General features: G+C 44.4%; 1 protein-coding gene across 1 annotated transcript; it reads right to left on the bottom strand.

Moving 5' to 3' along the window:
* Positions 1–11,510: 11,510 nt before the first annotated feature.
* On the bottom strand, positions 11,511–17,820 carry PSMB5 (proteasome 20S subunit beta 5). The gene is made up of 3 exons (XM_049613113.1): positions 17,594–17,820; positions 16,565–16,871; positions 11,511–12,016 (listed from the first exon to the last, which is right to left on the bottom strand). Exons 1-3 carry the CDS (start codon positions 17,789–17,791, stop codon positions 11,730–11,732), a joined length of 792 nt encoding a protein of 263 aa, XP_049469070.1. The 5' UTR covers positions 17,792–17,820; the 3' UTR covers positions 11,511–11,729.
* Positions 17,821–23,525: the final 5,705 nt, after the last annotated feature.

Raw genomic sequence — 23,525 nt, 5'->3', positions numbered from 1 at the left:
GCATCGTTTTCATCCAGGCAGCACCCTTGCTTCTGTGGCAACCCAGCTTTGCCTTTCATCTGAAAATGAGATGGCAGTGTTTATATTCTTGAGGGTTATAGATTTTCTATTTATTTTCCCACATTTTTCATTAAAATTTTTTTAAACATTTTTTGTTTAATTTTTTTAATGTTTATTCAGTTTTGAGAGATGGAGAGCAAGCAGGGGTGGAGCAGAGGGAGAGGGAGACACAGAATCTGAAGCAGGCTCCAGGCTCTGAGCTGTCAGCACAGAGAGAGACGTGGGGCTCGAACTCACAAACTGCAAGATCATGATCTGAGCTGAAGTCAGACACCTAACTGACTGAGCCACCCAGGCGCCCCTCCATTAAAAAAATTTTAATAATACAAGCAAGCCAGGAAATCACTAGGAAAACATGAATTTTGGATAGGAATATACTACGACATCTCATATCCTCAAACATACAGGTGGTCGTTTTCAAAATGTTAGGATGAAGGAAAAATAGAATTGTTAACAACGATTATTATAATTGAAATTTATTGGGGTGCCTGGGTGGCCAGTCGGTTGAGGGTCTGACTTGATTTCAACTCAGGTCATGATTCTAGGGTTGGGGGATCAAGCATTGTGTTGGGCTCTGCTTCAGATTCTCTCCCTCTCTCCCTCTGCCCCTCTCCCCAACTTGTGCTCTCTAAAAAAAAAAAAAACAAAAAAAACACATATATATATATATATATATATATATTTGACATTTTGACATCCATTGAGGGTCTCCTTGGGCCAGGTACTCTTTCATTTAATCAATCCATAAGTACTATTATACTGTCTTTTATTTATTTTATTTTTTTCATAATGTAATTTTATTTATTTTTTTGAAGTTTATTTATTTATTTATTTTTTTAAAATTTTTTTAACGTTTTATTTATTTTTGAGACAGAGAGAGTCAGAGCATGAACGGGGGAGGGGCAGAGAGAGAGGGAGACACAGAATTGGAAGCAGGCTCCAGGCTCTGAGCCATTAGCCCAGAGCCTGACACAGGGCTCGAACTCACGGACCGCGAGATCGTGACCTGAGCCGAAGTCGGCCTCCTAACCGACTGAGCCACCCAGGCGCCCCTGAAGTTTATTTATTTTTGAGAGAGAGAGCATGAGCAGGGGAGGAGGAGTGGCAGAGAGAGGGAGACAGAGAATCTCAAGCAGGCTCCTCCACACTGTCAGCGAAGAGCCCGATGCAGGGCTCGAATTCATGAACTATGAGATCGTGACCTAAGCCAAAATCAAGAGTCAGACACTTAACCCACAGAGCCACCCAATGCCCCTACTGTTTCTTTTACTGATGAGAAAACAGACTCAGAGAGGGAAGGTAAATCTCAAAGTCACTGAGCTCATTAAATGGTGGAGTCAGAACTTGAATTCAGGCCTCCAGACTTCAGAACCTGTGCTCTTGACCAATCATTAGTCTCTGACTAAATTGACAACATGCTCTCAGCCTTGCTGTGCTAACCTCTTTTGGTCTCTTACTTGGAGTCTATGAAAAATAAGCTGTCTTCCCTCTGAGAATCAACAGAATGTTCATGCCTGCCCCTCACCCACCCACTAATGTCTCCTGGGATATATTTTAAATTATGAGTCCATTTCTACAAATGTCAGAGTTAAGTTGGAAAAGCCATTTCTTTTTAAGTTTCTTTTTCCCCTCTGTGATTATAAAGGAATCTTTGGTAGAAAGTTTGAGTAAAGCATTTTTGTGCTATTAGGTAATGAGAATAGAAAGAAAATGCACCTTTTTCACCTAAAAAAATCACAATTTTAAACTCTAAAGCATTTGAGATTTCAAATGTTAAACTTTACAGATGACTTGTCGATTGAAGAAAAGCTGCTCATTTGGCTTTGACTCAAGCAGATCTCTTTATTTTAAGCTGTTTCTGTTCAGTGAGATCCCATGGGAGCCTCCACATACAGTGAAATCTGACTTGCCCTGGAGTGAGGCTGGGGAGCTGATTCTGACATTCATTAACACACCCGAGAACATTTTAGAACAGTAGTGGAAGGAAATCCCAGAGCCAGCTGGGAGGGTGTCCTTAGAGGCACTGGAGAGGGAAATGTGAGTTGTCTGAGAGAGTTGAAGTTTGGAGACATGAAAGAGGTTATAGAAAGGTGGAAGGTAATGCAAAGGAAAAGAAAAAGGAAGACAGACAGGCAGCCGAGAACAGTACTCAATGAATAGTAAGCAAAAGAGTTTATGTTGTAGCAGGAGTGAAGGCAGATTAGATTTTAAGATAAAAATTTCTGAATCAGACAGATTATTAAATGCAAAGGAAATTGTGTAAACATCTGGGAAGTCTTTCTTAAAGACCAGTAAAAAAATAAACACCAAAAAAAGTTAAAGTGCCAAGAAAATTAAATACAGATAAATGTGAAAAACGAGGAGGATGAGGAAGAGGAGAAGAAGAAGAAAGATAAATGCCATCTAATGTATTTGCAAGAAATGACAGCAATCGAAAAAATAATGTTTGCCAACCACCAAAGCAAAAATTATTTCAGGAAGGATAATCAGTAGTTGCTAAATCCACTGGGTGCAAGACTGCAGGAGAACAGGATATTCACATGATCTCAAATAATCACTCTACCTATCATTAGTTTACTAAGTAATTACAAAGGGCAAACATGTCTTTACAATGGAGAAATCTAGCAGACAAACTTCACATCACCAATAACGTAACAAACTGACATGTGTCTCCATATGCAGTACAATGGAAAATACACAATACCACCTAGGTAATATTCTTGCTACCAATGTTTAACCCGAGTCTAATCAGGAGGAAACAATCAGACAAATCCAGTTTGCTCATGGCAAATGATGGCCTGGACTCTTTAAAGTACAAATGTCATGGGGCGCCTGGGTGGCTCAGTCGGTTAAGTGTCCAACTTTGGCTCAGGTCATGATCTCATGGTTTGTGGGTTTGAGCCCTGCATTGGGCTCTGTGCTGACAGCTCAGAGCCTGGAGCCTGCTTCCAATTCTGTCTCCTCTCTCTGCCCCTCCGCTGCTCATGCTCTCTCTCTCAAAAATTAATAAATGTTAAAAAAAATTTTTTAAAGTACAAATGTCATAAAAGACACATAGACAAATATGGGAGCCTTTTTTAAATTAAACTAAAAAGATATGACAATTAAATGTGATATGTGAGCCTTGGGCTGCCTGGGTGGCTCAGTTGGTTGAGCGACCGACTTCGGCTCAGGTCATGATCTCACACTCCATGAGTTCGAGCCCCATGTCAGGCTCTGTGCTGACAGCTCAGAGCCTGGAGCCTGCTTCTGATTCTGTGTCTCCCTCTGCCCCTCCCCCATTCATGCTCTGTCTCTCTCTGTCTCAGAAATAAATAAACATTAAAAAAAATTTTTTTAATGTGATGTGTGAGCCTTGATTGACTTCTGGATCAAGAAAAGAGAAAACATTATGGACATAATTTGGACAAATGAGGAATTTGAATATGGACTAGATATCAGATAATATAATTATATCAATGCTACATTTCTTGGTGTGGTAATACGGTTTTATAGGAGAATACCTTAGTTCTTAGGAGACATATTTAGGGGTAAAATGTCATGATCCCTTAACCTACTTTCAAATGATTAAGTCAAATACATACTAACAAATAGATATATACATAGAGATAAAACAAATGTGGCAAATTTGTTATCAAATCTGATATCAATTAGTGGACCTATAGGAAGGGTATATGGGTATTTGTTGTACTATTCTTTCAACTTTTCTGGTCTTGAAACATTTCAAAAAATTTTTAAAAAGTAGATAATGTTTTTGCTTTAGATATTTAGATTCAGCCTTTACTTGATTAACTGACTGAGCCACCCAGGTGCCCCTCAGCCTTTACTTGAGAAAAGGAAATAGTCCCATGGACTCTGGAATTCTCTGATTTATTTTAGGACTCTGTTACAATGCTTCAGAAAATTCCAAAGTGTGTGTTAATCTAGAATGTCAAAGAATGTGTTTTTGTTTTAATTTTTAAAAATGTATTTATTTTGAGGGGCACCTGAGTGGCTCAGTCAGTTAAGCATTTGACTTGGTTTCTGCTCAGGTCATGATCTCATGGTTCATGAAATTAAGCCCCGCATGGGGCTCTCCGCTGATGGTGCTGAGCCTGCTTGGGATTCTCTCTCTCTCTCTCTCTCTCTCTCTCTCTCTCTTTCTCTTTCTCTCTCTGCCCCTCCTGTGTCTCTTTCTCAAAATAAATAAATAAATTGGCGTGCCCAGGTGGCTCAGTCCATTAAACGTCTGACTCTTAGATTCAGCTTAGGACATGATCTCACGGCTCAGGAATTCTAGCCCTGCATCGGGCTCCTGCTGACAGTGAGGAGCCTGCTTGAGATTCTCTCTCTCTCCCTCTCTGTCTACCTCTCTCCCACTCTCTCTCTCAAAATAAATAAACTTAAAAATACTATAAATAAATAAACTTTTTTAAAAAGTCATTAAAATTTATTTGTTTTGATAGAGAGAGAGAGAGCACACAGGGGAGAAGCAGAGAGAGAGAGAGAGAGAATCCCAAGCAGGCCCCTCACTGTCAGCACAGAGGTGGATGCAGGGCTCAGTCCCAAAAATCAGGAGATCATGACCTGAGCTGAAACCCAGAGCTGGATGCTTAACCAACTGGACCACCCAGACCCCCACAAAGAATGTTTTTAAACAGGTAGAAGAAGAACAAATGGCAACAATTCTAGATTGTGGAAAAAAAAAAAAAACACAACCCAATGAAAAATGGCTTTTGTTTTTAAGGTGTGGGGGTTGGTGATGCATGAACCTCATTTTCACCATCGATTAGTCCTTCCCTTGTAAAGAGCAACTCACTCACGCACCTGACATCCAGGGACCAGTCTTGAGTATTGGCTAAGCCCCTACCCATCGATCTAACAGAAAACAAAACAAAACAGCACAATAAGACAGACACTCTACAGAGCTACCTTGAAACTCAATTCTTCAGGGCCTGACCATATTGTGTGTGAGACTAATCCTATCATTTGGAGAGAAAGATTACAGAACTGCAGAATCTGGGCAAGGTGGGATGGCAGGGCTGCTCCTTAAAACTGCTTTTTATGGGGCATCTGGCTGGCTCAGTCTGTAGAACATGCAACTCTTGATCTTGGGGTTTTGAGTTCGAGCCCCAGGTTGGGTGTAGGGATTACTTAAAAATAAAATCTTAGAGGCTCCTGGCTGGCTCAGTCAGTGGTGCTTGCAACTCTTGATCTTGGGGCTGTGGGTTCGAGCCCCACATTGGGTGCAGAGGTTGCTTAAAAATAAAATCTTAGGGGCGCCTGGTGGCTCAGTCGGTTGGGCGTTGACTCTTGATTTCAGCTCAGGTGTGATCTCGCAGTTTCGTGGGTTCGAGCCCTGCATCAAGCTCTGTGTGCTGGCCTCCAGGAGCCTGCTTGGGATTCTCTGTCTCCTTCTCTCTCTCTGCCCCTCCCCTGGTCACACTCTCTCTATCTCTCTCAAAATAAATTAAAAAATAAAATAAAATCGTAACAAAATAAAATAATATAAAATAAAATCTTAAAAAATAATAAAATAAAAAAACCTTCCTTTTTATTACACCTAGCTGTCTTCATTTATAAGTAGGGGATGGCATAACACTTTAAAAATATGCTCAAAGCAAGTAATTTTTTCTCAATTAAAAAAATTAACATATGCTTCAAAGTATGCTTAAGAGCAGCAAACAGCATCTTAAAATTCAACAATTATAGGGAGTCACAGTTCTGAGAAGGGTAAGAAAGAATCACTGGCATAAGGGCACATAGAAGTCCTTCATTCATTCATTTATTCATTAAGATACATGTATGATATAATCTCTACTGAGTAGCCTACACTATGCTAGTCACAAGGGGACAAAGAGTAAGTATAGTTAAGTGTTTGACTGAAAAGGATGACAGACATATCACAAAATAACCAGAGACCCTACAGAGATGTTCTTCAAAGTGGCACATGCCTCGGATGGTTTAAAATATTTAAGTTACTTTACTTATTTTGAGAGAGCGAGTGTGCGGGAGGGGCAGAGAGAGAAAGAGATGGGATCCCAAGCAGCCTCTGCACTGTCAGTGCAGAGCCCAATGCCGGGCTTGAACTCATGAACCATGAGATCATGACCTGAGCCGAAATCAAAGATACTTAACTAACTGAGCCACCCGGATGCCCTGCCTAAAACTATTTAAATGAGACAGGGGAACACTGCTACCCCTAGCCAAGAACCGCATTCAGGCTCTATTGACTCAAGGCTGAGCTTCCTTTCTGCACATTTTGCTTCTTTGGGAGGTACCATGAGACTGTGCTTAATCTGTTGCTCTGGTTTAAAATGCTCCACTGCTTTCTTTTCTAGAGATTAAGCTGGGGGTACAGCCCCAAGATTCAAGAGACACAGGGTATGACCCCTCCCCCAGAACCCTGGTACTTGGTGGATTCCCTCTGATCAGGTGACATTGCACAGCAACCCTGGAGAAGAGCTACCATGAAAGAAGAGCCTGTGTATTCTATGAAACTCTGTATGCATGGGGAAACTTAGAATATATGTCCCCGGGCCAACAATGGTATGTATTGAGGCTAAGCTGGGTAAAAGGCTGCAGTAGTTGCAAAAATATCCCCTTGACCTTGGTCCCTTCTGATCTGCACACATTCCTACTTGGAGCTACTTATTTCCTTCCCACTGGAACCACCTGCTATTTTGGTCATCCTGGGAGTTTGTGGCCTTCCTGGGAGTCTTCCCAGCCTTGGCCCTGACCTGTGGGCATTACAGAAAAACAGGGATGAGTTATGCATATGTGAGGTATGTGGCCAGGGGGTATGAAGCAAAAGGAAGAAGGGATCTCTTCACAAACCTAAAAGTAAAAATGTAAAAGGTATTGAATCTGTGATCCTGCCTCACTTACCCTGTTCCTCTTATGAGACAGATTTCTACTTTTCTGTCTTTGGCCTGGCTGAGGTGGTTCTGAGCACTCAAAGCTTTTTCCCAAACTTGCACAAGCAGGGTAGGCATGGAGAGATTCTTGCGGAATGTAAGTGACTGTGACAGTACAGGGGCAACACACAGGGAGGCACGTGTTCATTATGTATGGCTGGAGAAATTATCTGTCTCCAGGGGGACATGTTTCATTGTGCATTAGCTTCTAGCCGCTTCCTTCCTCCTGGTTTCTCTGCCCACTCTCTCGATCACTGTCCTTCAGAATCTCCTTCCCACCCCCCACCTGTCCCTCTTCCACAGCGCCTCTCTGCCCATCACTGTCTCCTGCCACGTTCACGTCTCCCTCTCCACTTTGCTCACTCTCTCCCTTGCTGCCCAGGACTTTGCTTTTCCATTTCTGTCATTTGTCTCTTGTTTTCCCTAGCTCGCATTCTCTCATTCCATCTGTGTTTCCCTCTGCAGTACCAGCATTTTGGGTACCCCGAAGCTAGTGATAACCTTTTCTTGTTACATTAAAGTCCATAGCAGCACTTGGTTTATTGATTGATTGGTTTTTATTTTAATTCTGTGGAGGAAAGAAAAGGGAATTCTTACAAAGTGAGAGAACAGAGAGAAAGCATGAAAGCAAGCAGAGGGAGAATAGAGAGATGGGGCAGCCTGAGAGGATGGGGTCAGGGCCAGAGAGGAAGGCATCAGAAGAGGTGGAATCCATGGTGTCTAATTTCCCTTCAAATAAACTAGGTCAGATATTCATGGCTGATGACAGCTGAATCTGGATTATAAAGGGTTAAGTATTAAGTTAGGCTTGGCACCTAACTCAGAGGCAAAAGCTTCAGGGAGAAATGAGTTGGGTTAAATAAACCCAAGAAGCTGACGTGGGTAGAATTTCTTCTGCCTGACCCACTAACAACTGCGAACAGGACATTTTGGAAATGGTTTTTATTGAAATGCTTCAGTGGGGCATAGCCCCTGGAAGCAAGAACTTGGCTCAGAGGCCAGGCCTGGGGAGCACTGCAGGAATGTGGACAGTCAGTTGACCGGAGGGAGGGGGTGGGGAAGGAGGGGTGGCCAGGGTCAGGCAGGAGGTGGCAGCAGCTGCTGATCAGGGCAGTTCTGATGCTGTGTGTGCTCCCTCCTCTTGCCTGCTATAATTAAAGCTTTCCCAATATGATTCTGGCCTCCTGAAGGGAAACTAGAATTTTGAAAACAAACAAGAAACAAACAAAAAAAAAACAGCAGAGATGCTTGGTTGCAATATATGCATATTTTAATCAGAAAGCACTTAATCATGTCCCGAGGTCACTGCCACTGGTCAGTTTCAAAGTACCTCATCTGCTATAGCCCTGACAGGAGGGGCTCTTCTAGGAAAACAAACAAAAATACCAACATGAAAAACCCTAACTGTACGCACAGGATTAGATATGCTCATGTAAATTCTTCACTGACCCCATCCTCTTCCTTTCGTTCTGACACAAGGGAAATGCTGCCCCCAGAGTGTTCCTCCACACTTTTTTACCTTACTCCCTTTTCCTCCCACCTCTTGTTCCTCTCCCACATCGGACCACACAGAATCCATGGACCAGAATAAATCCGTTGTTTTATTTTCCCTCAAAGGATGTAACCTTCCACTCCCCAAATGGCTTTGACAGTTTTCTCATTTGCTAGCTGAGGAGGATATCAAGAGACATTGACCTTCTGGTTTTGCCTAAAGAGGGAACACTCAAGAACTATTATGCTCCTGTCCCTGATTTCCTTTCATTGTGCCCTTCCTCCCCCTCCCCCATGTCCTTGCCTACCTTTTCCCTTTCCCTCCTGAACATTCTGCTCTCCCCACAGCCCTCCCTCTCCTGGTGTGGAGATGCTATGGGGCTCGTCTGCCTTCAATCCCACGGCATTCCCTGCTACCAAGAGAAAGCACAGGGCCTCAAGGAGTGCTTGCTCCCTATTTAATCAGATTAGTCCCATTACCTACCCTGAGGAGTCAGATTCTGGTGTCACTGAGCTATCTCTGGAAGGAGAAGAAATTGTCAGACATCACTTAAAGAGCCCTGTCCCGTGGATGCCTGGGAACTGCCGAGAGAAATTAATCTTCCAGCTATTTAAGGCAATTTCTTTTCCATCATCCTTTGTCAAGAGGACTGCACTGGGAAATGAATCTGATGGGAGTCCCTGAACTGGTCCACTCCACTCAACAGAATCTCACCAGTGCTGTGCGGCATCCATCATCCCCACACAAGCGGAGACATACAACATCACTGCAAAGCCAGCTCCCCACCAGCACTTGGCAGCAAGAAGTCACAATTGCACAGGGTGGGCCTGACTGGGCCTAGTCACTTGCAATTTTCCTCTACCTCTGCTCTACTTTCTCTCCAGAAAACCTACCAAAAATCGATCTCTTCCATTAATCGAATCTTTCTTTTATCTAAGATCCAGGAAGGCAGCGAAAGGGGCATCTGCAGAACAGAACATGGGACTGATGGTTGTGCATTTTCTTGCCTGAACATAAGGATCCAGTCAGTGCCCGGGCGCCTGGCTGACTCAGCTGGTTCAGCGTCCAACTTTGGCTCAGGTCATGATCTCACGGGTTCATGGGTTTGAGCCCTGCTTCAGGCTCTCTGCTGTCAGCGCAGAGTCTGCTTCCGATCCTCCACCCCACCCCCTGCCCCTTCCCGGCTCGCTTTCACTCTCTTAAAGATAAACAAATATTAGAAAAAAAAAAAAAAGATTCAGTGTAGAATAGGTGCTTACATTAAACAGCTAGACCACTACCAAAGCCAGGTGTGAGACAGAAACAGGGAAAGGGTAGCATTGCTTCAAGACCATCTCTTCTCTCCAGACTATTTTCTTTCACAGGCTAGGGAGGCCTATGCTCATTCATGTAAAAAAATTCCAATCTTCAACTCTCTTTCCACCCTCTCAAGGTTATTCCCCAGGGCGGCAATTTTCAAATTGTGTTCCTTGGGGTTCCAAGAAGTGCCGGGGAGTATGTGTCTATAAGGGTGTGTTGGTAGGGAGGTGGTGTTGTGGACAGTGGCTCCATGGAGGAGGAAGCTCAGTGGTTAAGGCTCTGGACCCCTCAACTCTATCTCAACCTGAGCTGATTTCTTTCAGGTGTTAGAATTTCTCCTAAGAGGTTGTTTTTGTTTGTTTTTAGGTCTTAATTTTTATTTTTTTAAGTAAGCTCTACACCTAATGTGGGGCTCAAACTCATGACCCCAAGATCAAGAGTTGCATGCTCTACCCACTAAGCCAGCCAGGAACCCCTAAGGTTCTAATTTTGAACAAAGATCTCCAAACCAGTGTCCTGAGAGGTCGATGAGTGTACCTGTGTCTCTCATTCAGCTGACCATGGGCTGATGGCCTCAGAGAAGGGAGCTGCAGCATGGCTCCCGCCCCTTCTAATGGCTCCTAATGCTGAGTAGGCCCAGGTCCCCACTAGCAGCTCCCTGACTCCAGGGGCTCCCAAGGCACTTTTCAGCAAAATGAATCTCCTTAGGCACCAGTCATTTGTTTTCCAAACTCCCTTCTCCAATCTCACTAATTCCCAATTTCCCTGCATTTGACAAATGCAATTAACAAGCCTCGATCAGTTCCTGGCCGACAGCCCTCATCAATCAATATGCGACTGCATGAGGCTGAGGGGGAAGGGAAGGTACAAGAAGGGAAGGTATCCGCAGTCCAGGCAGAAGAGGACTTACCCTCTCTATTGCTCAAACCCCTCTGCCTCAAAATGGGACGCTGGGTTGTCACCCTCACCAACCACTTTCCCCTTCCTGCTAACTATAAAAACAAAGCAGTATTGTTTTATACCCTCCTCTCCCATCTTTTAAAGGTTTTTCCCATCAACCTCCTCTATCTCCCCTATGCTTATGTCTTCTCTTTAACAGAAGGCCTTGCCATCTGCTGCCACCATAGCTTGGGAAGCCCCTCAGTGCTGGGTGTGATAAATCAGCCATTTTTCTGCTCTCAGAAGGGCCTCTTCTCCGCCCACATGTCCCAATGACAATTTTGTGCTGCTTCCTGTCCAGAAGGCTCTAAGCCCACCACCAACCGCTCTGTCCCCCACACCTACACACACTGGAGCGCCAAAAGAACAAGGATCACCAACCTTGGGGTCACTACCGCTTTCACACTCACCTCTGTGTCCTCTTTTCCCAGGGTCCAAAACTTCCCTTCCCAATTGGTTCAAGATGCAAGATTCACCCTCTTCACCTTTCTGCTCTGCATGTAGCACTAGCCTCCCCTCCCCCACCACAAAGTGAAAGCTTTTTCCTCCGCAGCTCTGGCTCATACAGCCCTGTGCATCTTTCCACCTCATCAACTTTTCATCTCTTTGCAAACAGAATTGGGAAGTCTCTCCCTCCTCCCTTGCCTCTCTCTCCTTCTCCTTTGTTATTAGCTTCATGAGTGGGGATGCTAATGTATTCACTAGACAATGTCTTCACACCACTGTTTCCTGTAATTACAGTCAGTGCCCTCCCACTGTCCTGGCTTATTTGGCTGTAAAGTGCTTGGAGGAGGGACAGTGTGGACAAAAGACACAACACAGACTGTGGTCAAGTAGTGTAATGTTAACATCCAAGAAAGTAAAACGATCACCTCTGCAGCAGCAGGTCATTAACAACTGGTAACATAGAGAGGTCAACGGCACCAGAGCTTAAAAAAATTATCAATACAATTGAGGACCACTCCACTATAGGATGGGGAGCTGTATCCACATTACCAACAATAGTCACCCCAAGAAATGCAAGCAGCCACATCTGCCCTCTTTCAGGGGGTAGATCCACTATATTTGTCATGTAGATCAGCTACATTGTCACTGGAGACTCGGATCCAGCCATCCTCTCGGACATGGTAGAGGTTGACTGCACCTCCTGAGTAGGCATCTCTATAGGTGGCTTGGTAGATGGCTCGACGGGCCAGGTCATAGGCCTGTTCCACCTCTAGGTCATAGGAGTAACCCCGATCCATGACCCCATAAGCATACACAGAGCCAGAACCTACAGAGAAGGTGGCCCCTGAGATCCGGTTTCCTTCACTGTCCACATAGTAGAGGCCTGGAAAGAGAGGTGAGGTTAGCAGGACAAAAAGAAAAAAAAATGACCCTCCTTCTGACATCTAATTCATTTTCCAAGAACAGTTCTTTAGCTCTTTTGAAACCCAGGGGAGACCAACAGATATATGTAAGAAAATAGCACTTTGGGGTGCCTTGATGGCTCAGTCAGTTAAGCATCTGACTCTTGGCTCAGGTCATGATCTCATGGTTCATGGGTGTGAACTCACGTCAGGCTCAGCACTGACAGCACGGAGCCTGTTTAGGATTCTCGCTCTCAAAATAAATAAAGACTCCAGGATCCTACAATATACCATCTCATCTAACCTCACATTACAGTAACTCCTTTCTTGTCCTTGCTGTATAAGCAAAAAGTATAATCCAAATGACTTAGGTTTCAAACACAGAACTTCAGGCACTGTGGGAGATGTTTAACACGACTCTAGCCCTCAAACTTCAGACTATCTGAAGGACAAGACATACATCATACAGTAGGAGAAAGCCTGGAGTTTTGAATCATATTGCAAAGACCTGCACTGTCCAGTATGGGAGCCACTAGACATGTGACTACTGAGCATTTGAAATGAAGCTGGTACCACATGCTGACATGATAACACTTTGGATCCATCTGGATCCACGAAATAAAATATATTATTAAAATTAATTTCCATTAATTTTTTTTAATGTTTATTCATTATTGAGAGACAGAGCATGAGCAGGGGAGGGGCAGAGGGAGAGGGAGACACAGAATCTGAAGTAGGTTCCAGCTGTCAGCACAGGGCTCGACGCGGGGCTCGAACTCACAAACCACAAAATCATGACCTGAGCCAAAGTCGGACACTTAACTGACTGAGCCACCCAATGGCCCCAAATTAATTTCCATTTTTAATTTTTAGGATGTAGCTATTACAAAATTTAAAAATACACATGTATTACTCACATTTTATTTCTATTGGACAGTGCTGCCTGTTTTCGTAAACAAAGTTTTACTGCCACACTGCCATACCCATTTGTGTACATAGGGTCTATGACTACTTTTGTGCTAAAACAGGAGAGTTAAGCAGTTGAGACAAAGACCAGATGGCCTGCAATCCTAAGTTATTTACTATTTGGCCCTTTATGAAGAAGTTAGCTGATTTTTAGTATATATGAAAATTTAGACAAAGATTTTAATAAAATTTTTATCAATCCCAAATGCCTGCTGGACCTTTCCAACAGAATGCCCTTCTCATCAAGTTCAGATTCAAACTTCCAATCTTCAAATACTTTCAGTGGCCCTCCATTACCAACCAAACTCATCTCTCATGTGCTGCACCAGCCCGCATTGCCAATGGCATCGTTAATCTTTTTCCTACTTCAGTGGTTCCCATCTCTCACTATGTATCAGAATCCTCTAAGGAAGCTTTTTAAAAAGATGCCCAGGACCTACCCCAGGTATTCTTTTTCAATTGGTCTGGGGTGGGGAGTAAGTATGGAGCTTGTGTTTTGAGTTCTTCAGGTGATTCTAAAGCAAGCCAGTAGAGAACCACAACTCATCTCAGCTTTCGGGTTCGAAGGATTCCAATGTCTACCCCCAACTAGCCCCTTCCGGGTCCCACAGCCACCGCCTTGCCTAGCTGGCTCACTAGCTGGTTCCAGATTACCTCTCTGGCTTTATGGATCCCTAACTCCTCTTCATACAACCTTAGTTGCAATTAAAGTGGGCTTTCAGTTACTCCCCCAAAATCGCATGCTTGTTTCCTCCCTTCCTTTGTTCACTAGCCTTCCCCTCTCTGATTTGTACATCTTGGACACATGCCACCTATCCATGAAGTCTTTCCAATTTCCTCCCATCAGAAGTAATCCCCTCCTTCTCAAAATTCCCTCAGCATCATATCGGTTCTTTTAAAAACAGTACTCATCTTATTTAGCCTTGTACTAAGTAATCTGTGATCCTTTCTCAATCTTTTTTGAAAAAAAAAATTTTTTTTTTAAGTTTGAGAGAGACAGAGATAGTGCAAGTGGGGGAGGGGCAGAAGAGAAGGAGAGAGAATCCCAAGTAGGCTCTGCACTGTCAGCATAGAGCCCGACGCGGGGCTCAAACTCTTGAAACCCTGAGATCATGACGTGAGCTGAAACCAAGAGTCAGATGCTGAACCGACTGAGCCACCCAGGTGCCCCTCTCAGTCTCTGCTTCTTGGAGAAAGGGCCTGACTCATCCTGAATGGGACAGGTTGTCAGGAAGGCTTTTTTTTTTTTTTTAAGGTAGGCTCCATGCCTTGTGTGGAGCCCAATGCAGGGCTTAAACTCATGACCCTGAGATCAAGACCTGAGCTGAGATCAAGAGTTGGATGCACGAGGCACTTGCATGGCTCAGTCGGTTAAGCAATTGACTCTTGATTTTGGCTCAGGTTATGATCTCACAGGTTCGTGAGTCCGAGCCCCACACTGGGCTCTGTGCTGACAGTGCAGAGTCTGCTTGGGATTCTCTTCCCCCCCTCCCTCTCTGTCCCTCCCCCGCAATAAATAAATAAACTTAAAGTCCTGGGTATCCTACAGTTCGATAAAGGAAAACTAGGCACTCAGTAAGCAGGCAAACGAATGAAGCAAAAACAAGAAGAGGAAAGAATAAACTATGTTCAAGCATTGAGGGGGAAAATGACACAGAAAGTGACTAGCTGTATTCCAGCTTGACTAAAGAAACAGACATTCAAATCTGGTTAAAAAACTGGGTTCCTCGCTGGCTCAGTCAGAGGAGCATGTAACTCCTGATCTTGGGGTCATGGGTTTAAACCCCATGTTGGGTGCAGAGATTACTCAAATACATAAAACTTAAAAACAAACAAACAAACAAACAAACAAACAACTGATTGAAAAGGAAGAGACATTAGATACAAGATTAAACTTCCTGGCAAGGTCTCTATATACTAGAAAGAGAAAAAAGGCTAAGGAATTTATTTTCAGAGATGACAGAACAGGACCTAGGATCCTACGGTATTATATCAACCAAGAGAGGGTGAGTCCCAAAAGCCCCTTCTAGGTCAAAGACTCTCTAAAGAGAAAAAGGGAAGAGAAATAACTAAGTTTACAGTAGCTACTTGCATAGTAGAATTTCACTGTCCAACACAGCGGTCATCAGCAACATATGGCTATTGAACACTTGAAAGGGGGCTAACGCACATGCCAAAATGTTACTATTTTAGGTATTTGTATTAAATAGTTAAAATTAATTTTCCAATCTTTTTGCTTTTTAAATATATCCATTAGACAATCTTTAAAAATTTTAATTATTATTTAAAAAAATTTTTTAATGTTTATTTATTTTTGAGAGAGAAAGAGAGAGAAAGAGAGAGAGAGAGAGAGACAGAGACAGAGCATGAGCAAGGGAGGGGCAGAGAGAGAGAGGGAGGCATAGAATCTAAAGCAGGGTCCAGGCTCCGAGCTGTCAGCACAGAGCCTGATGCAGTGTTGGAACTCACAAATAGTGAGATCATGACCTGAGCCGAAGCCGGACGCTTAACCGACTGAGCCACCCAGGCACCAAGTTATTATTATTATTTTTTAAGTAAGCTCTAAACCCAACATAGGGCTTGAACTCATGACCCTGAGAACAGGAACTGCATTCTCTGTTGACTAAGCCAGCCAGGTGCCCCTCCATTAGACAATTTTATTTAAAAAAAAAAAAAAAAAAAAAAAAAAAATTTAATGTTTATTTTTGAGACAGAGAGAGACAGAGCATGAACGGGGGAGGTTCAGACAGAGGGAGACACAGAATCTGAAGCAGGCTACAGGCTCTGAGCTGTCAACACAGAGCCCAACGTGGGGCTCGAACTCACGGACTGTGAGATCATGACCTGAGGTGAAGTCGGATGCTTAACTGACTGAGTCACCTAGGCGCCCCTAGACAATTTTAAATGACATATGCGGCTCACATCATATTTTTATTAGAAAGCACGGACTGGTTTTTAATGTCTATTATCCAATTTCACTCTCAAATACACTCTTCATAGGTATTATTATTATTATTATTATTTTGAAGTTTATTTATTTATTTTGAGAGAGAGAGAAAGAGTGCGAGAGCAGGGGAGGGGCAGAGAGAGAATCCCAAGCAGGATCCACGCCATCAGGGCAGGGCCCGAAGCAGGGCTTGATCCCTTGAACTGTGAGATCATGACCTAACCCGAAACCAAGAGTCAGATGCTCAGCCCATTGAGCCACGCAGGTGCCCCTGTACATCTTATTATTTTACGGGAGAGAGAATAGAAGGAAAAACATTATGTGCCAAACACTACATGCTTTACGTGTATTACTTCATTTAACCAACGCAACAGATGATGAAACTAACTGGGAAAAGGAGCGACCTGTGTAAGGTTACATAGGTAGTCAATGACACAGCTAGTCTAAGCTCCATGCCCTCTCCTACACTGTAGTGCCTTCCTTGAACATAGAGATGGGCCAAAACCTAATAAACACATCCTCAGCACTGACACAAAGCCCTTTCATTCCCCTGTTCATCCAACCCCTCCTCTCTGTAGTGTCAGCCCAAGAATCATGTGGTTGCAGCTTAACTCACCAGGGCCTCTCTTATCCCAGCCACAGATCATGGTGCCCATGGACAGCCCCATGCCTTTATACTGATACACCATGTTGGCAAGCAGCTTGGAGGCAGCTGCTACAGAGATGCGTTCCTTGTTTCGAAGCTCATAGATTCGACATTGACGAGCCAATAGGCGCTCCCAGAAGCTGCAATCCGCTGCGCCCCCAGCCATGGTGCCCAGCAGGTAGGGATTGATCTCTATCACCTTCTTTACTGTCTGGGAGGCTATATAGGCACCCGCTGTGGCGCGAGAGTCCGCTGCAACAATGACTCCATGTTGAAACTGTTAAGATCAGAGGAAAACACAAAGCAGGCCACATCAGACCACAGAAACATCTTGACATTTCTTTTTGCATCAATGGAAACGCAGAACATCTTTTTCTCTATCGTTTAACACTTCACAATATGCTTTCTACATATTACTATCAACTAAACTTCCCATCAATCCCTCGACATAGGTATAACCAGTATTAACTTCCAATTTCATTTTATAGATCAGGAAACAGGTTCAATGAGATCGAATGACTTGCCCAAGATCCTAGAGCTAGTTATTGCAAAGCTGGATCAGGAATCCCAATTGTCTGGCTCCCACTACAGTGCTCCCTCCCACCAACCTTCCCTCTCAAAAGACGCAGCTTTTCGGTTACCCTCGCATAGCGGGGACCCAGTTTCCAAAACCTTTGGTTAATGGTTACAATATCCCACCCCCTGTCAGTGTTCATTGCTGCTGCGGCCTCCCCTTTCCTGGACACCTGGGGTTGCCTAGGAATCAATCCAAGCAGCCTTGGTTTCTTCTTCCACTTAACCCCGGCCACACGATTCTGCGGCGCGAGAATCAAGGTCTCCCGGGGCAATGAGACAGCGAAACCATCGGGACCGGGACGACAGGCCCGAGGCTCCCACTAGGCTTCGTGGTCGCGGCCCCCGCGGGCTCCGGTCCAGCTGAGAGGCTAGGAAAGGCGCGGGCGCACGGGACTAAGCCCGGCGCGGCGGCTGGGTCCCCACCTTGAAGGCCAGGGTGGTGGTTCCATGAAGCATTTCGATTCTCGGCTCCTCTGGGACACCCCGGTGGGGTGCGGCCAGGCTCAGCCCATCGCTGGGACTCCCTGGACCCAGATCCAGCAGATCCGCACGACCCCCGAGTCCGAAAAACCCGAGCCCGTTCACCGGTAGCGGCCTCTCCAACACGCTAGCCAGCGCCATGTCTAGTAAGGGCACAAGGAACTCCCGGCGAGAACGCCTACCAGAGAGCAGTAGGGCAACGCTTCGCCGTCACAGCTTCACTTCCTATTAAAGCTATCCCAGGGAGGAACCATTTTAACTCCTGGCAACCACGCCTCCCAAAACAAGATCCAGACACGAGGGACTATATTAACGGAAGGGTAAAAAATAAATGGATTAATTTATTCTAAATTTAAAGGGACGCTGTTGTCATCTTGACTTTAGTCATGCAAGCAGTACTGGATTGAGTTACCCTACAATTCATAGGAATTTGTCCATGTTGCGTGAGGGAAGTGAGGCCGGCCATCTTTGAGACGGGCGTGACTAGTTGAAAATCCTTTCCGAACCCTTAACGCTAAGTCGTCCCCGCCCTGCCGGGTGTCTGAGCGATACTTTACATCTTTGCGGCTTTAGCATCCTATTAATTCGACTGACGTTGCCATTTTGTTTAAGGGCACCCTCTAATACTAGGTAAAATAATGATCTACTCTGAGGCCATTTTCTTGTGAAGTTAGTTAAACCACAGTACTTTGTGGTAAAAATCGCAACAAAATAAAAGTGCTATACCTCTTGTTGTCTGGTAACATTAATCACCACACTACCCACATTCTGTAACCAATTTTTAAGATTTAATATTCTCTTTATTCCCACCCTGTGGTGGAAATGCTAATAAGTAATGTATCGCCAAAGATGAAAAATAAAGAAGGAAAAGTACGGGACTCAGTTAATCCACAAACTAGATTCTCAATTCAGCTGCGAATAACTGAGTCAATAGTCATTTACCATTTCAGAGCCTGGAGGAGGGTTGACACTCTATAAAGATGTTCCAAGAGATTCTCTAACTTAAGCTTGCTAAGACGAGCTCTTTATTAATACAGGAATGTGGTATTTATCATTGTCTCTCCTTCTCTCCACCCACCTCCATTTTTCAACCCTTTTGGGACCCATAACAAACAAGGAAGTGGGCAAAGGTATGAAATGTTGCCTCCGGCTTTATGGTTCTATGAAGTCAGTGTCTGGCCTTTCTTGTTGGATTCCACCAGCAACATCCATCAAATATCTAAATTCCACTTTCCTCTGATGCCCAACTCAGCCCCTCCTCTTCCCCAGTAGACTCTGCATATGTTGTATTTTTAATGCTGAAATTTGGCAACCCTTTCCAAGCCCAACCATCAGAATGTAATGAAGCAGAAGATCTTTATCTGCGTCTCACACTTGGATGGTGTTGAAAATGCGGAGTGCCTCTGTTTATAGATCAGGTATTATTTTGCGGTCCCCCCTGCAATGCAACTAGTCCTCTTTCTGACTTTTCCCTGTGGTTCCTTCACACTGCCACTAATAGCATTTGTTCATCTCTGAAGACACTTTTGCATTTTACCTGGCTGTTAAGTGTACATTTATCTCCTAATTGATTGTGAGTTTCTAAAGACAGGTATTTCTGCACTATTCATCTCAGCGCCCACTGTCTGCTTAGGTAATGCTTGCCAAATGAATACATGAGAGCATGACAACAATGTTCTTCCAGTCACAGAGGCTTGAAGCCCCGGCTCATCTCTGACAACTCCTCTTCCTTTCCTCCACATTCAGTAAGTTGTCAAATCCTGTTGATTTTTCCTCTACGATGCTTCTCATGTCCTTTTTCATTGCAACTGATATCACCTTATTTCCTCGCCTCTGATTACTGAAATAGTCTCCCACCTGATTTTCGGGGCCCAAACTGTACTCTCTAATTCATTTTGCACAGTACCAGATTGATTTTCCTAAAATGTTCTCTTAATCTTTTTTTTTCCTAATTTTTTTTTAGTTTATTTATTTATTTTGAGAGAGAGGGCACACGGGGTAGGGGCAGAGAGAGAGGGAGACAGACCTCCAAGCAGGCTCCGCACTGACACACTGCAGAGCCTCATGTGCAGCTCCAACTCACAAACCATGAGATCATGAGCCAAAATCAAGAGTCAGACCCTTAACCAACTAAGCCACCCAGGCGCCTCATTCTCTTAATCTTATCACTTGCCTGCTTAAATATGTTCTGTAAAATTCAACAGCTCAGCATGGCATTCAAGGCCTTCTGTAATCTGTTTCCAACTTACCTTATATTGGTTCAATAGATAGATGGATAGATAGACAGACACAGATATATGTATATCATCTGTCTCTATATCTATCTGTATCTATATATAGATATATGTCACACAAAGAAAGACAAACACTGTATGATCTCACTTATATGATGAATTTAACAAAGCCAAACTCATAGAAACAGAGAATAGATTGGTGGTTATGGGGGGTTGTGTGGTAGGGGAAATGGGGAGATGTTGGTCAAAGGGTACACACTTTCAGTTATGAGAAGATTAAGTTCTGGGAATCAAATATACAGCATTGTGACTATAGTTAACGATGCTGCACTGCATTATATACTTATAAGTTGCTAAGAGAGTAGATTTTTTTAATTTTTATTTATTATTATTATTTTTTTGAGAGAGAGAGAGACAGAGTGTGAATGGGGTAGGTGCAGAGAGAAGGGGGGACACAGAATCCAAAACAGGCTCCAGGCTCCGAGCTGTCAGCACAGAGCCCAACGCGGGGCTGGAACAAACCATGAGATCATGACCTGAGCCGAGGTCAGATGCTTAACTGACTGAGCCACCCAGGCAACCTTAAGAGAGTAGATTTTAAATGTTCTTCCCGCCACCACAAAAATGGTTAATTATGTGAAGTGAAGGATGTGTTAACTAACTTTATTGTGGTAAACATTTTGCAATATATACATGTATCAAATCATTACACTGTACTCCTTACACTTACACAATGTCATATGTCAATTTTATCTCAATAGAGTGGACTTGGGGGAAAAATGATAACTATTGTGGTTCAGAGGTGAGAGAGGAGATTAATACAGTTTGGGTTGAGGTTGGGAGACCAAGAAGGCTTCGCTAAGGAGGTGTGGATTCGTTTCCCTAAACACCGCTTGGGTCCCATTGTTCCTCAAACCAACAGCCTCTCCTTTCTCAGACCAGAAGGATTTTCAGAGTAGATGATACTTAAGCCAGGCTTTTAAAGATAGGATTCATAGAGATAGAGGGGAGGGGCACCTGACTGGCTCATTCGATATAGCGTTCAAATCTTGATCTCGAGGCTATAAGTTTGAACCCCACATTGGGTGTAGAGATTCCTTAAAAGTAAATAGTAAAGGGGCGCTTGGATGGCTCAGTTGCTTAGGCATCCGACTCTTGATTTCGACTCAGGTCATGATCTCACAATTCATGAGATCGAGCCCCACGTTGGGCTCTGCGCTGACAGCACAGAGCCTGCTTTGGATTCTCTCTCTCCCTCTCTTTCTGCCCCTCTCCCACTTACATTCTCTCCCTTCCTCCCCTCTCTCTCAAAATAAATAAACAAACATTAAAAAAATAGACGAAAAAGGTAGATAAAGGGGGAGTGTGAGGTGTGTTAGGAATAGCATGAAAAGAGGTTGTGGTGGATGGATCAGGGTTGCACCATAGTGGGTCTTAAATGCCAGCCTGGGGAGGAGAAGGTGGTTTGGGTTTGATCTTGTAGCCCTTCAAGGTTTCTTAGTAGCGAAGACACAAGATTTGAGTGATACCTTAGGAAAACATGTCAGTGTGGAGGATAAGATTAGAGGGGAGACTGGAGGATGGCCAATTAGAAGGCCATTCAACTGTCCAGATCTGACTTGAGAATGGCTTGACCTAGGGAGGTGAGAATCCATTCATATATGAAACATCTAAGGCTTAGTCTTTAAAAGCAGTAGACATTCTGGGGAACCTGGGTGGCTCAGTCAGTTAAGCGTCTGACTCTTGGTTTTGGCTCAGGTCATGATCTCGTGGTTTGTGGGTTCGAGCCCCGTGTTGAGCTCTGTGCTGACAGCTCAGAGCCTGGAACCTGGAGCCTGCTTCGGATTCTGTGTCTCCCTCTCTCTCTGCCCCTCCGCAGCTCACACTGTCTCTGTCTCAAAAATAAACGTTTAAAAAAATTAAAACAAAACAAAACAGGAGACATTCTTATCTGTCTAGTAAGAGAGGGAGAAAGAAGGGAGAAAGACTGGTTGGACTTTACTGTGACATCCTGGTTTCTCTGGTCTTCCCATGACATGTTTGCACTTGCCATTATAGCGACTCCACGGCCCTGTCATCATGGTATCTGGAGGGCCTGGGATCTTTCTCTTGTGTGTGTGTCTGTTTCTTTGACTAAACCCATTTCCACAGCACCCCTTTGAGCTGCAGTGTTTGGTAAAATATAGTCCAGATGGTGCTGGAAGAAGTTGCAGCTTGCCACTCTGTCCCAATCTACTTTGTCTTTCTGAAGGGCCAGCTGTCAGGGTCTACTAACCCCACCCCTTGACCACTCCTGGTTGGTCTAAGACTTAGACTCAGCGTTATGGGGACAAGGTCAGTTGTTTCTCTTGCCTTGGAACTACAAATATCTCTCTTGCTATTGTTAACTATTGGGCAGAAGGGGGCAGGGAGAGGGAAGGCCATTAGATGCTTTCAGCTACATCCTCAGAACTTTTACATAATCAGAGAAGCTAGACTGCCAGAGAACTGTCAGGAACCTTCTCTCTGTCTTTATGCAGATGGAAGTTCATATTCATCTCCAAAGCAGAGTTGAACGAGAGCTCCACATTCTAGGTTCCCTTCACCCTGGCCCCTCCATACCTTGCCTTTGTGGAAGGTATTTGAGCTCCCCTCCTCCTCACATAAGACTTTCTGGAGGTGCCTGGGTGACTCAGTGGGTTAAGAGGCCAACTCTTGATCTCAGCTCAGGTTATGATCTCACAGTTTCTGAATTTGAGCTGGGTTCTGTGGTGATGGCTCAGAACCTGCTAGGGATTTTGTCTCCTTCCCTCTGCCCCTCCCCCACTCGCACGCTTGCATGCACTCTCTCTCTCTCTCTCTCTCTCTCAAAATAAATTAAAAAAAAACTAAAAAAAACACAACTTCTCTTGGTCTAGGTCCATTTCTTTTTCTCCACCTGACTGGAAAGTGAAGGTGTGAGCTGAGCTTTAGAGTTCCCTGGGCCCAAACCCCTAAAGAGAGAACTCAACATCAAAGACTCCTGCCTTGGTGGGCCCACAGCACTCTATACTTTTTTTTTTAAGTAAGCTCTATATCAAACATGGGGCTCACAACCCTGACATCAAGAGTCACATGCTCTACCAAGGGAGCCAGCCAGGTGCCCCTCACAGCATTCTATTCTGATTCCATCAGAGATCCACTTGTCTTTACCTCCTCCTAGGCTGGGAGCTCTTTCCAGACAGAGACAGAGATTTATCTGTCTCTTCAAGCCATATGCGCCCCACAGGAAAAATAAGAGGGACCCGGATGTGCTCCTTACACTCTTGCCTCCCTTCCTTTGAGGTTACCCCAGACCCCACTCTGCTCCAAGTGCTTGGAGGATGATGGACAGGGGACTCCTTGGGTGACGCTCGGATGTGTCACAAGCAGCGTCTTCCCAACAGTGGAGACTTCACCGGCCTCATCCTGTCTCCCCTTAGCAATCCTCTGAGAAGGAGGAGGCTGCTTCTCAGCCAGTCCCAAAGCCTGAGTTGGGGTTAGGGAGAAGCGAAGCCACAGATCACATGCCTCCCTCGCCAGTTCTGGCCACAGCCCAGCTTCTCTTTAGCGTCTCTTTCCCCACTTGACTCCAGCCCACAAATCCCTGCCTTGTTCCTTCCAACCATCACTCAGCCCCAAGG

The sequence above is a fragment of the Panthera uncia genome (genome assembly GCF_023721935.1).
Source record: "Panthera uncia isolate 11264 chromosome B3 unlocalized genomic scaffold, Puncia_PCG_1.0 HiC_scaffold_1, whole genome shotgun sequence".
NCBI classification, from domain to species: Eukaryota; Metazoa; Chordata; class Mammalia; order Carnivora; family Felidae; genus Panthera; species Panthera uncia.
Note: the sequence above shows the minus strand (reverse complement) of the source record. Positions and strands in the feature narration are given on the sequence as shown.

Excerpts from the sequence above, each read along its gene's own strand:
- PSMB5 (XM_049613113.1), bottom strand. The coding sequence starts at position 17,791 with ATGGCGCTGGCTAGCGTGTTGGAGAGGCCGCTACCGGTGAACGGGCTC. Across the intron at positions 16,872-17,593 it reads CCACCACCCTGGCCTTCAAG|TTTCAACATGGAGTCATTGT; the intron begins GTGGGGACCCAG and ends TGATCTTAACAG. Across the intron at positions 12,017-16,564 it reads CTGGGATAAGAGAGGCCCTG|GCCTCTACTATGTGGACAGT; the intron begins GTGAGTTAAGCT and ends CTCTCTTTCCAG.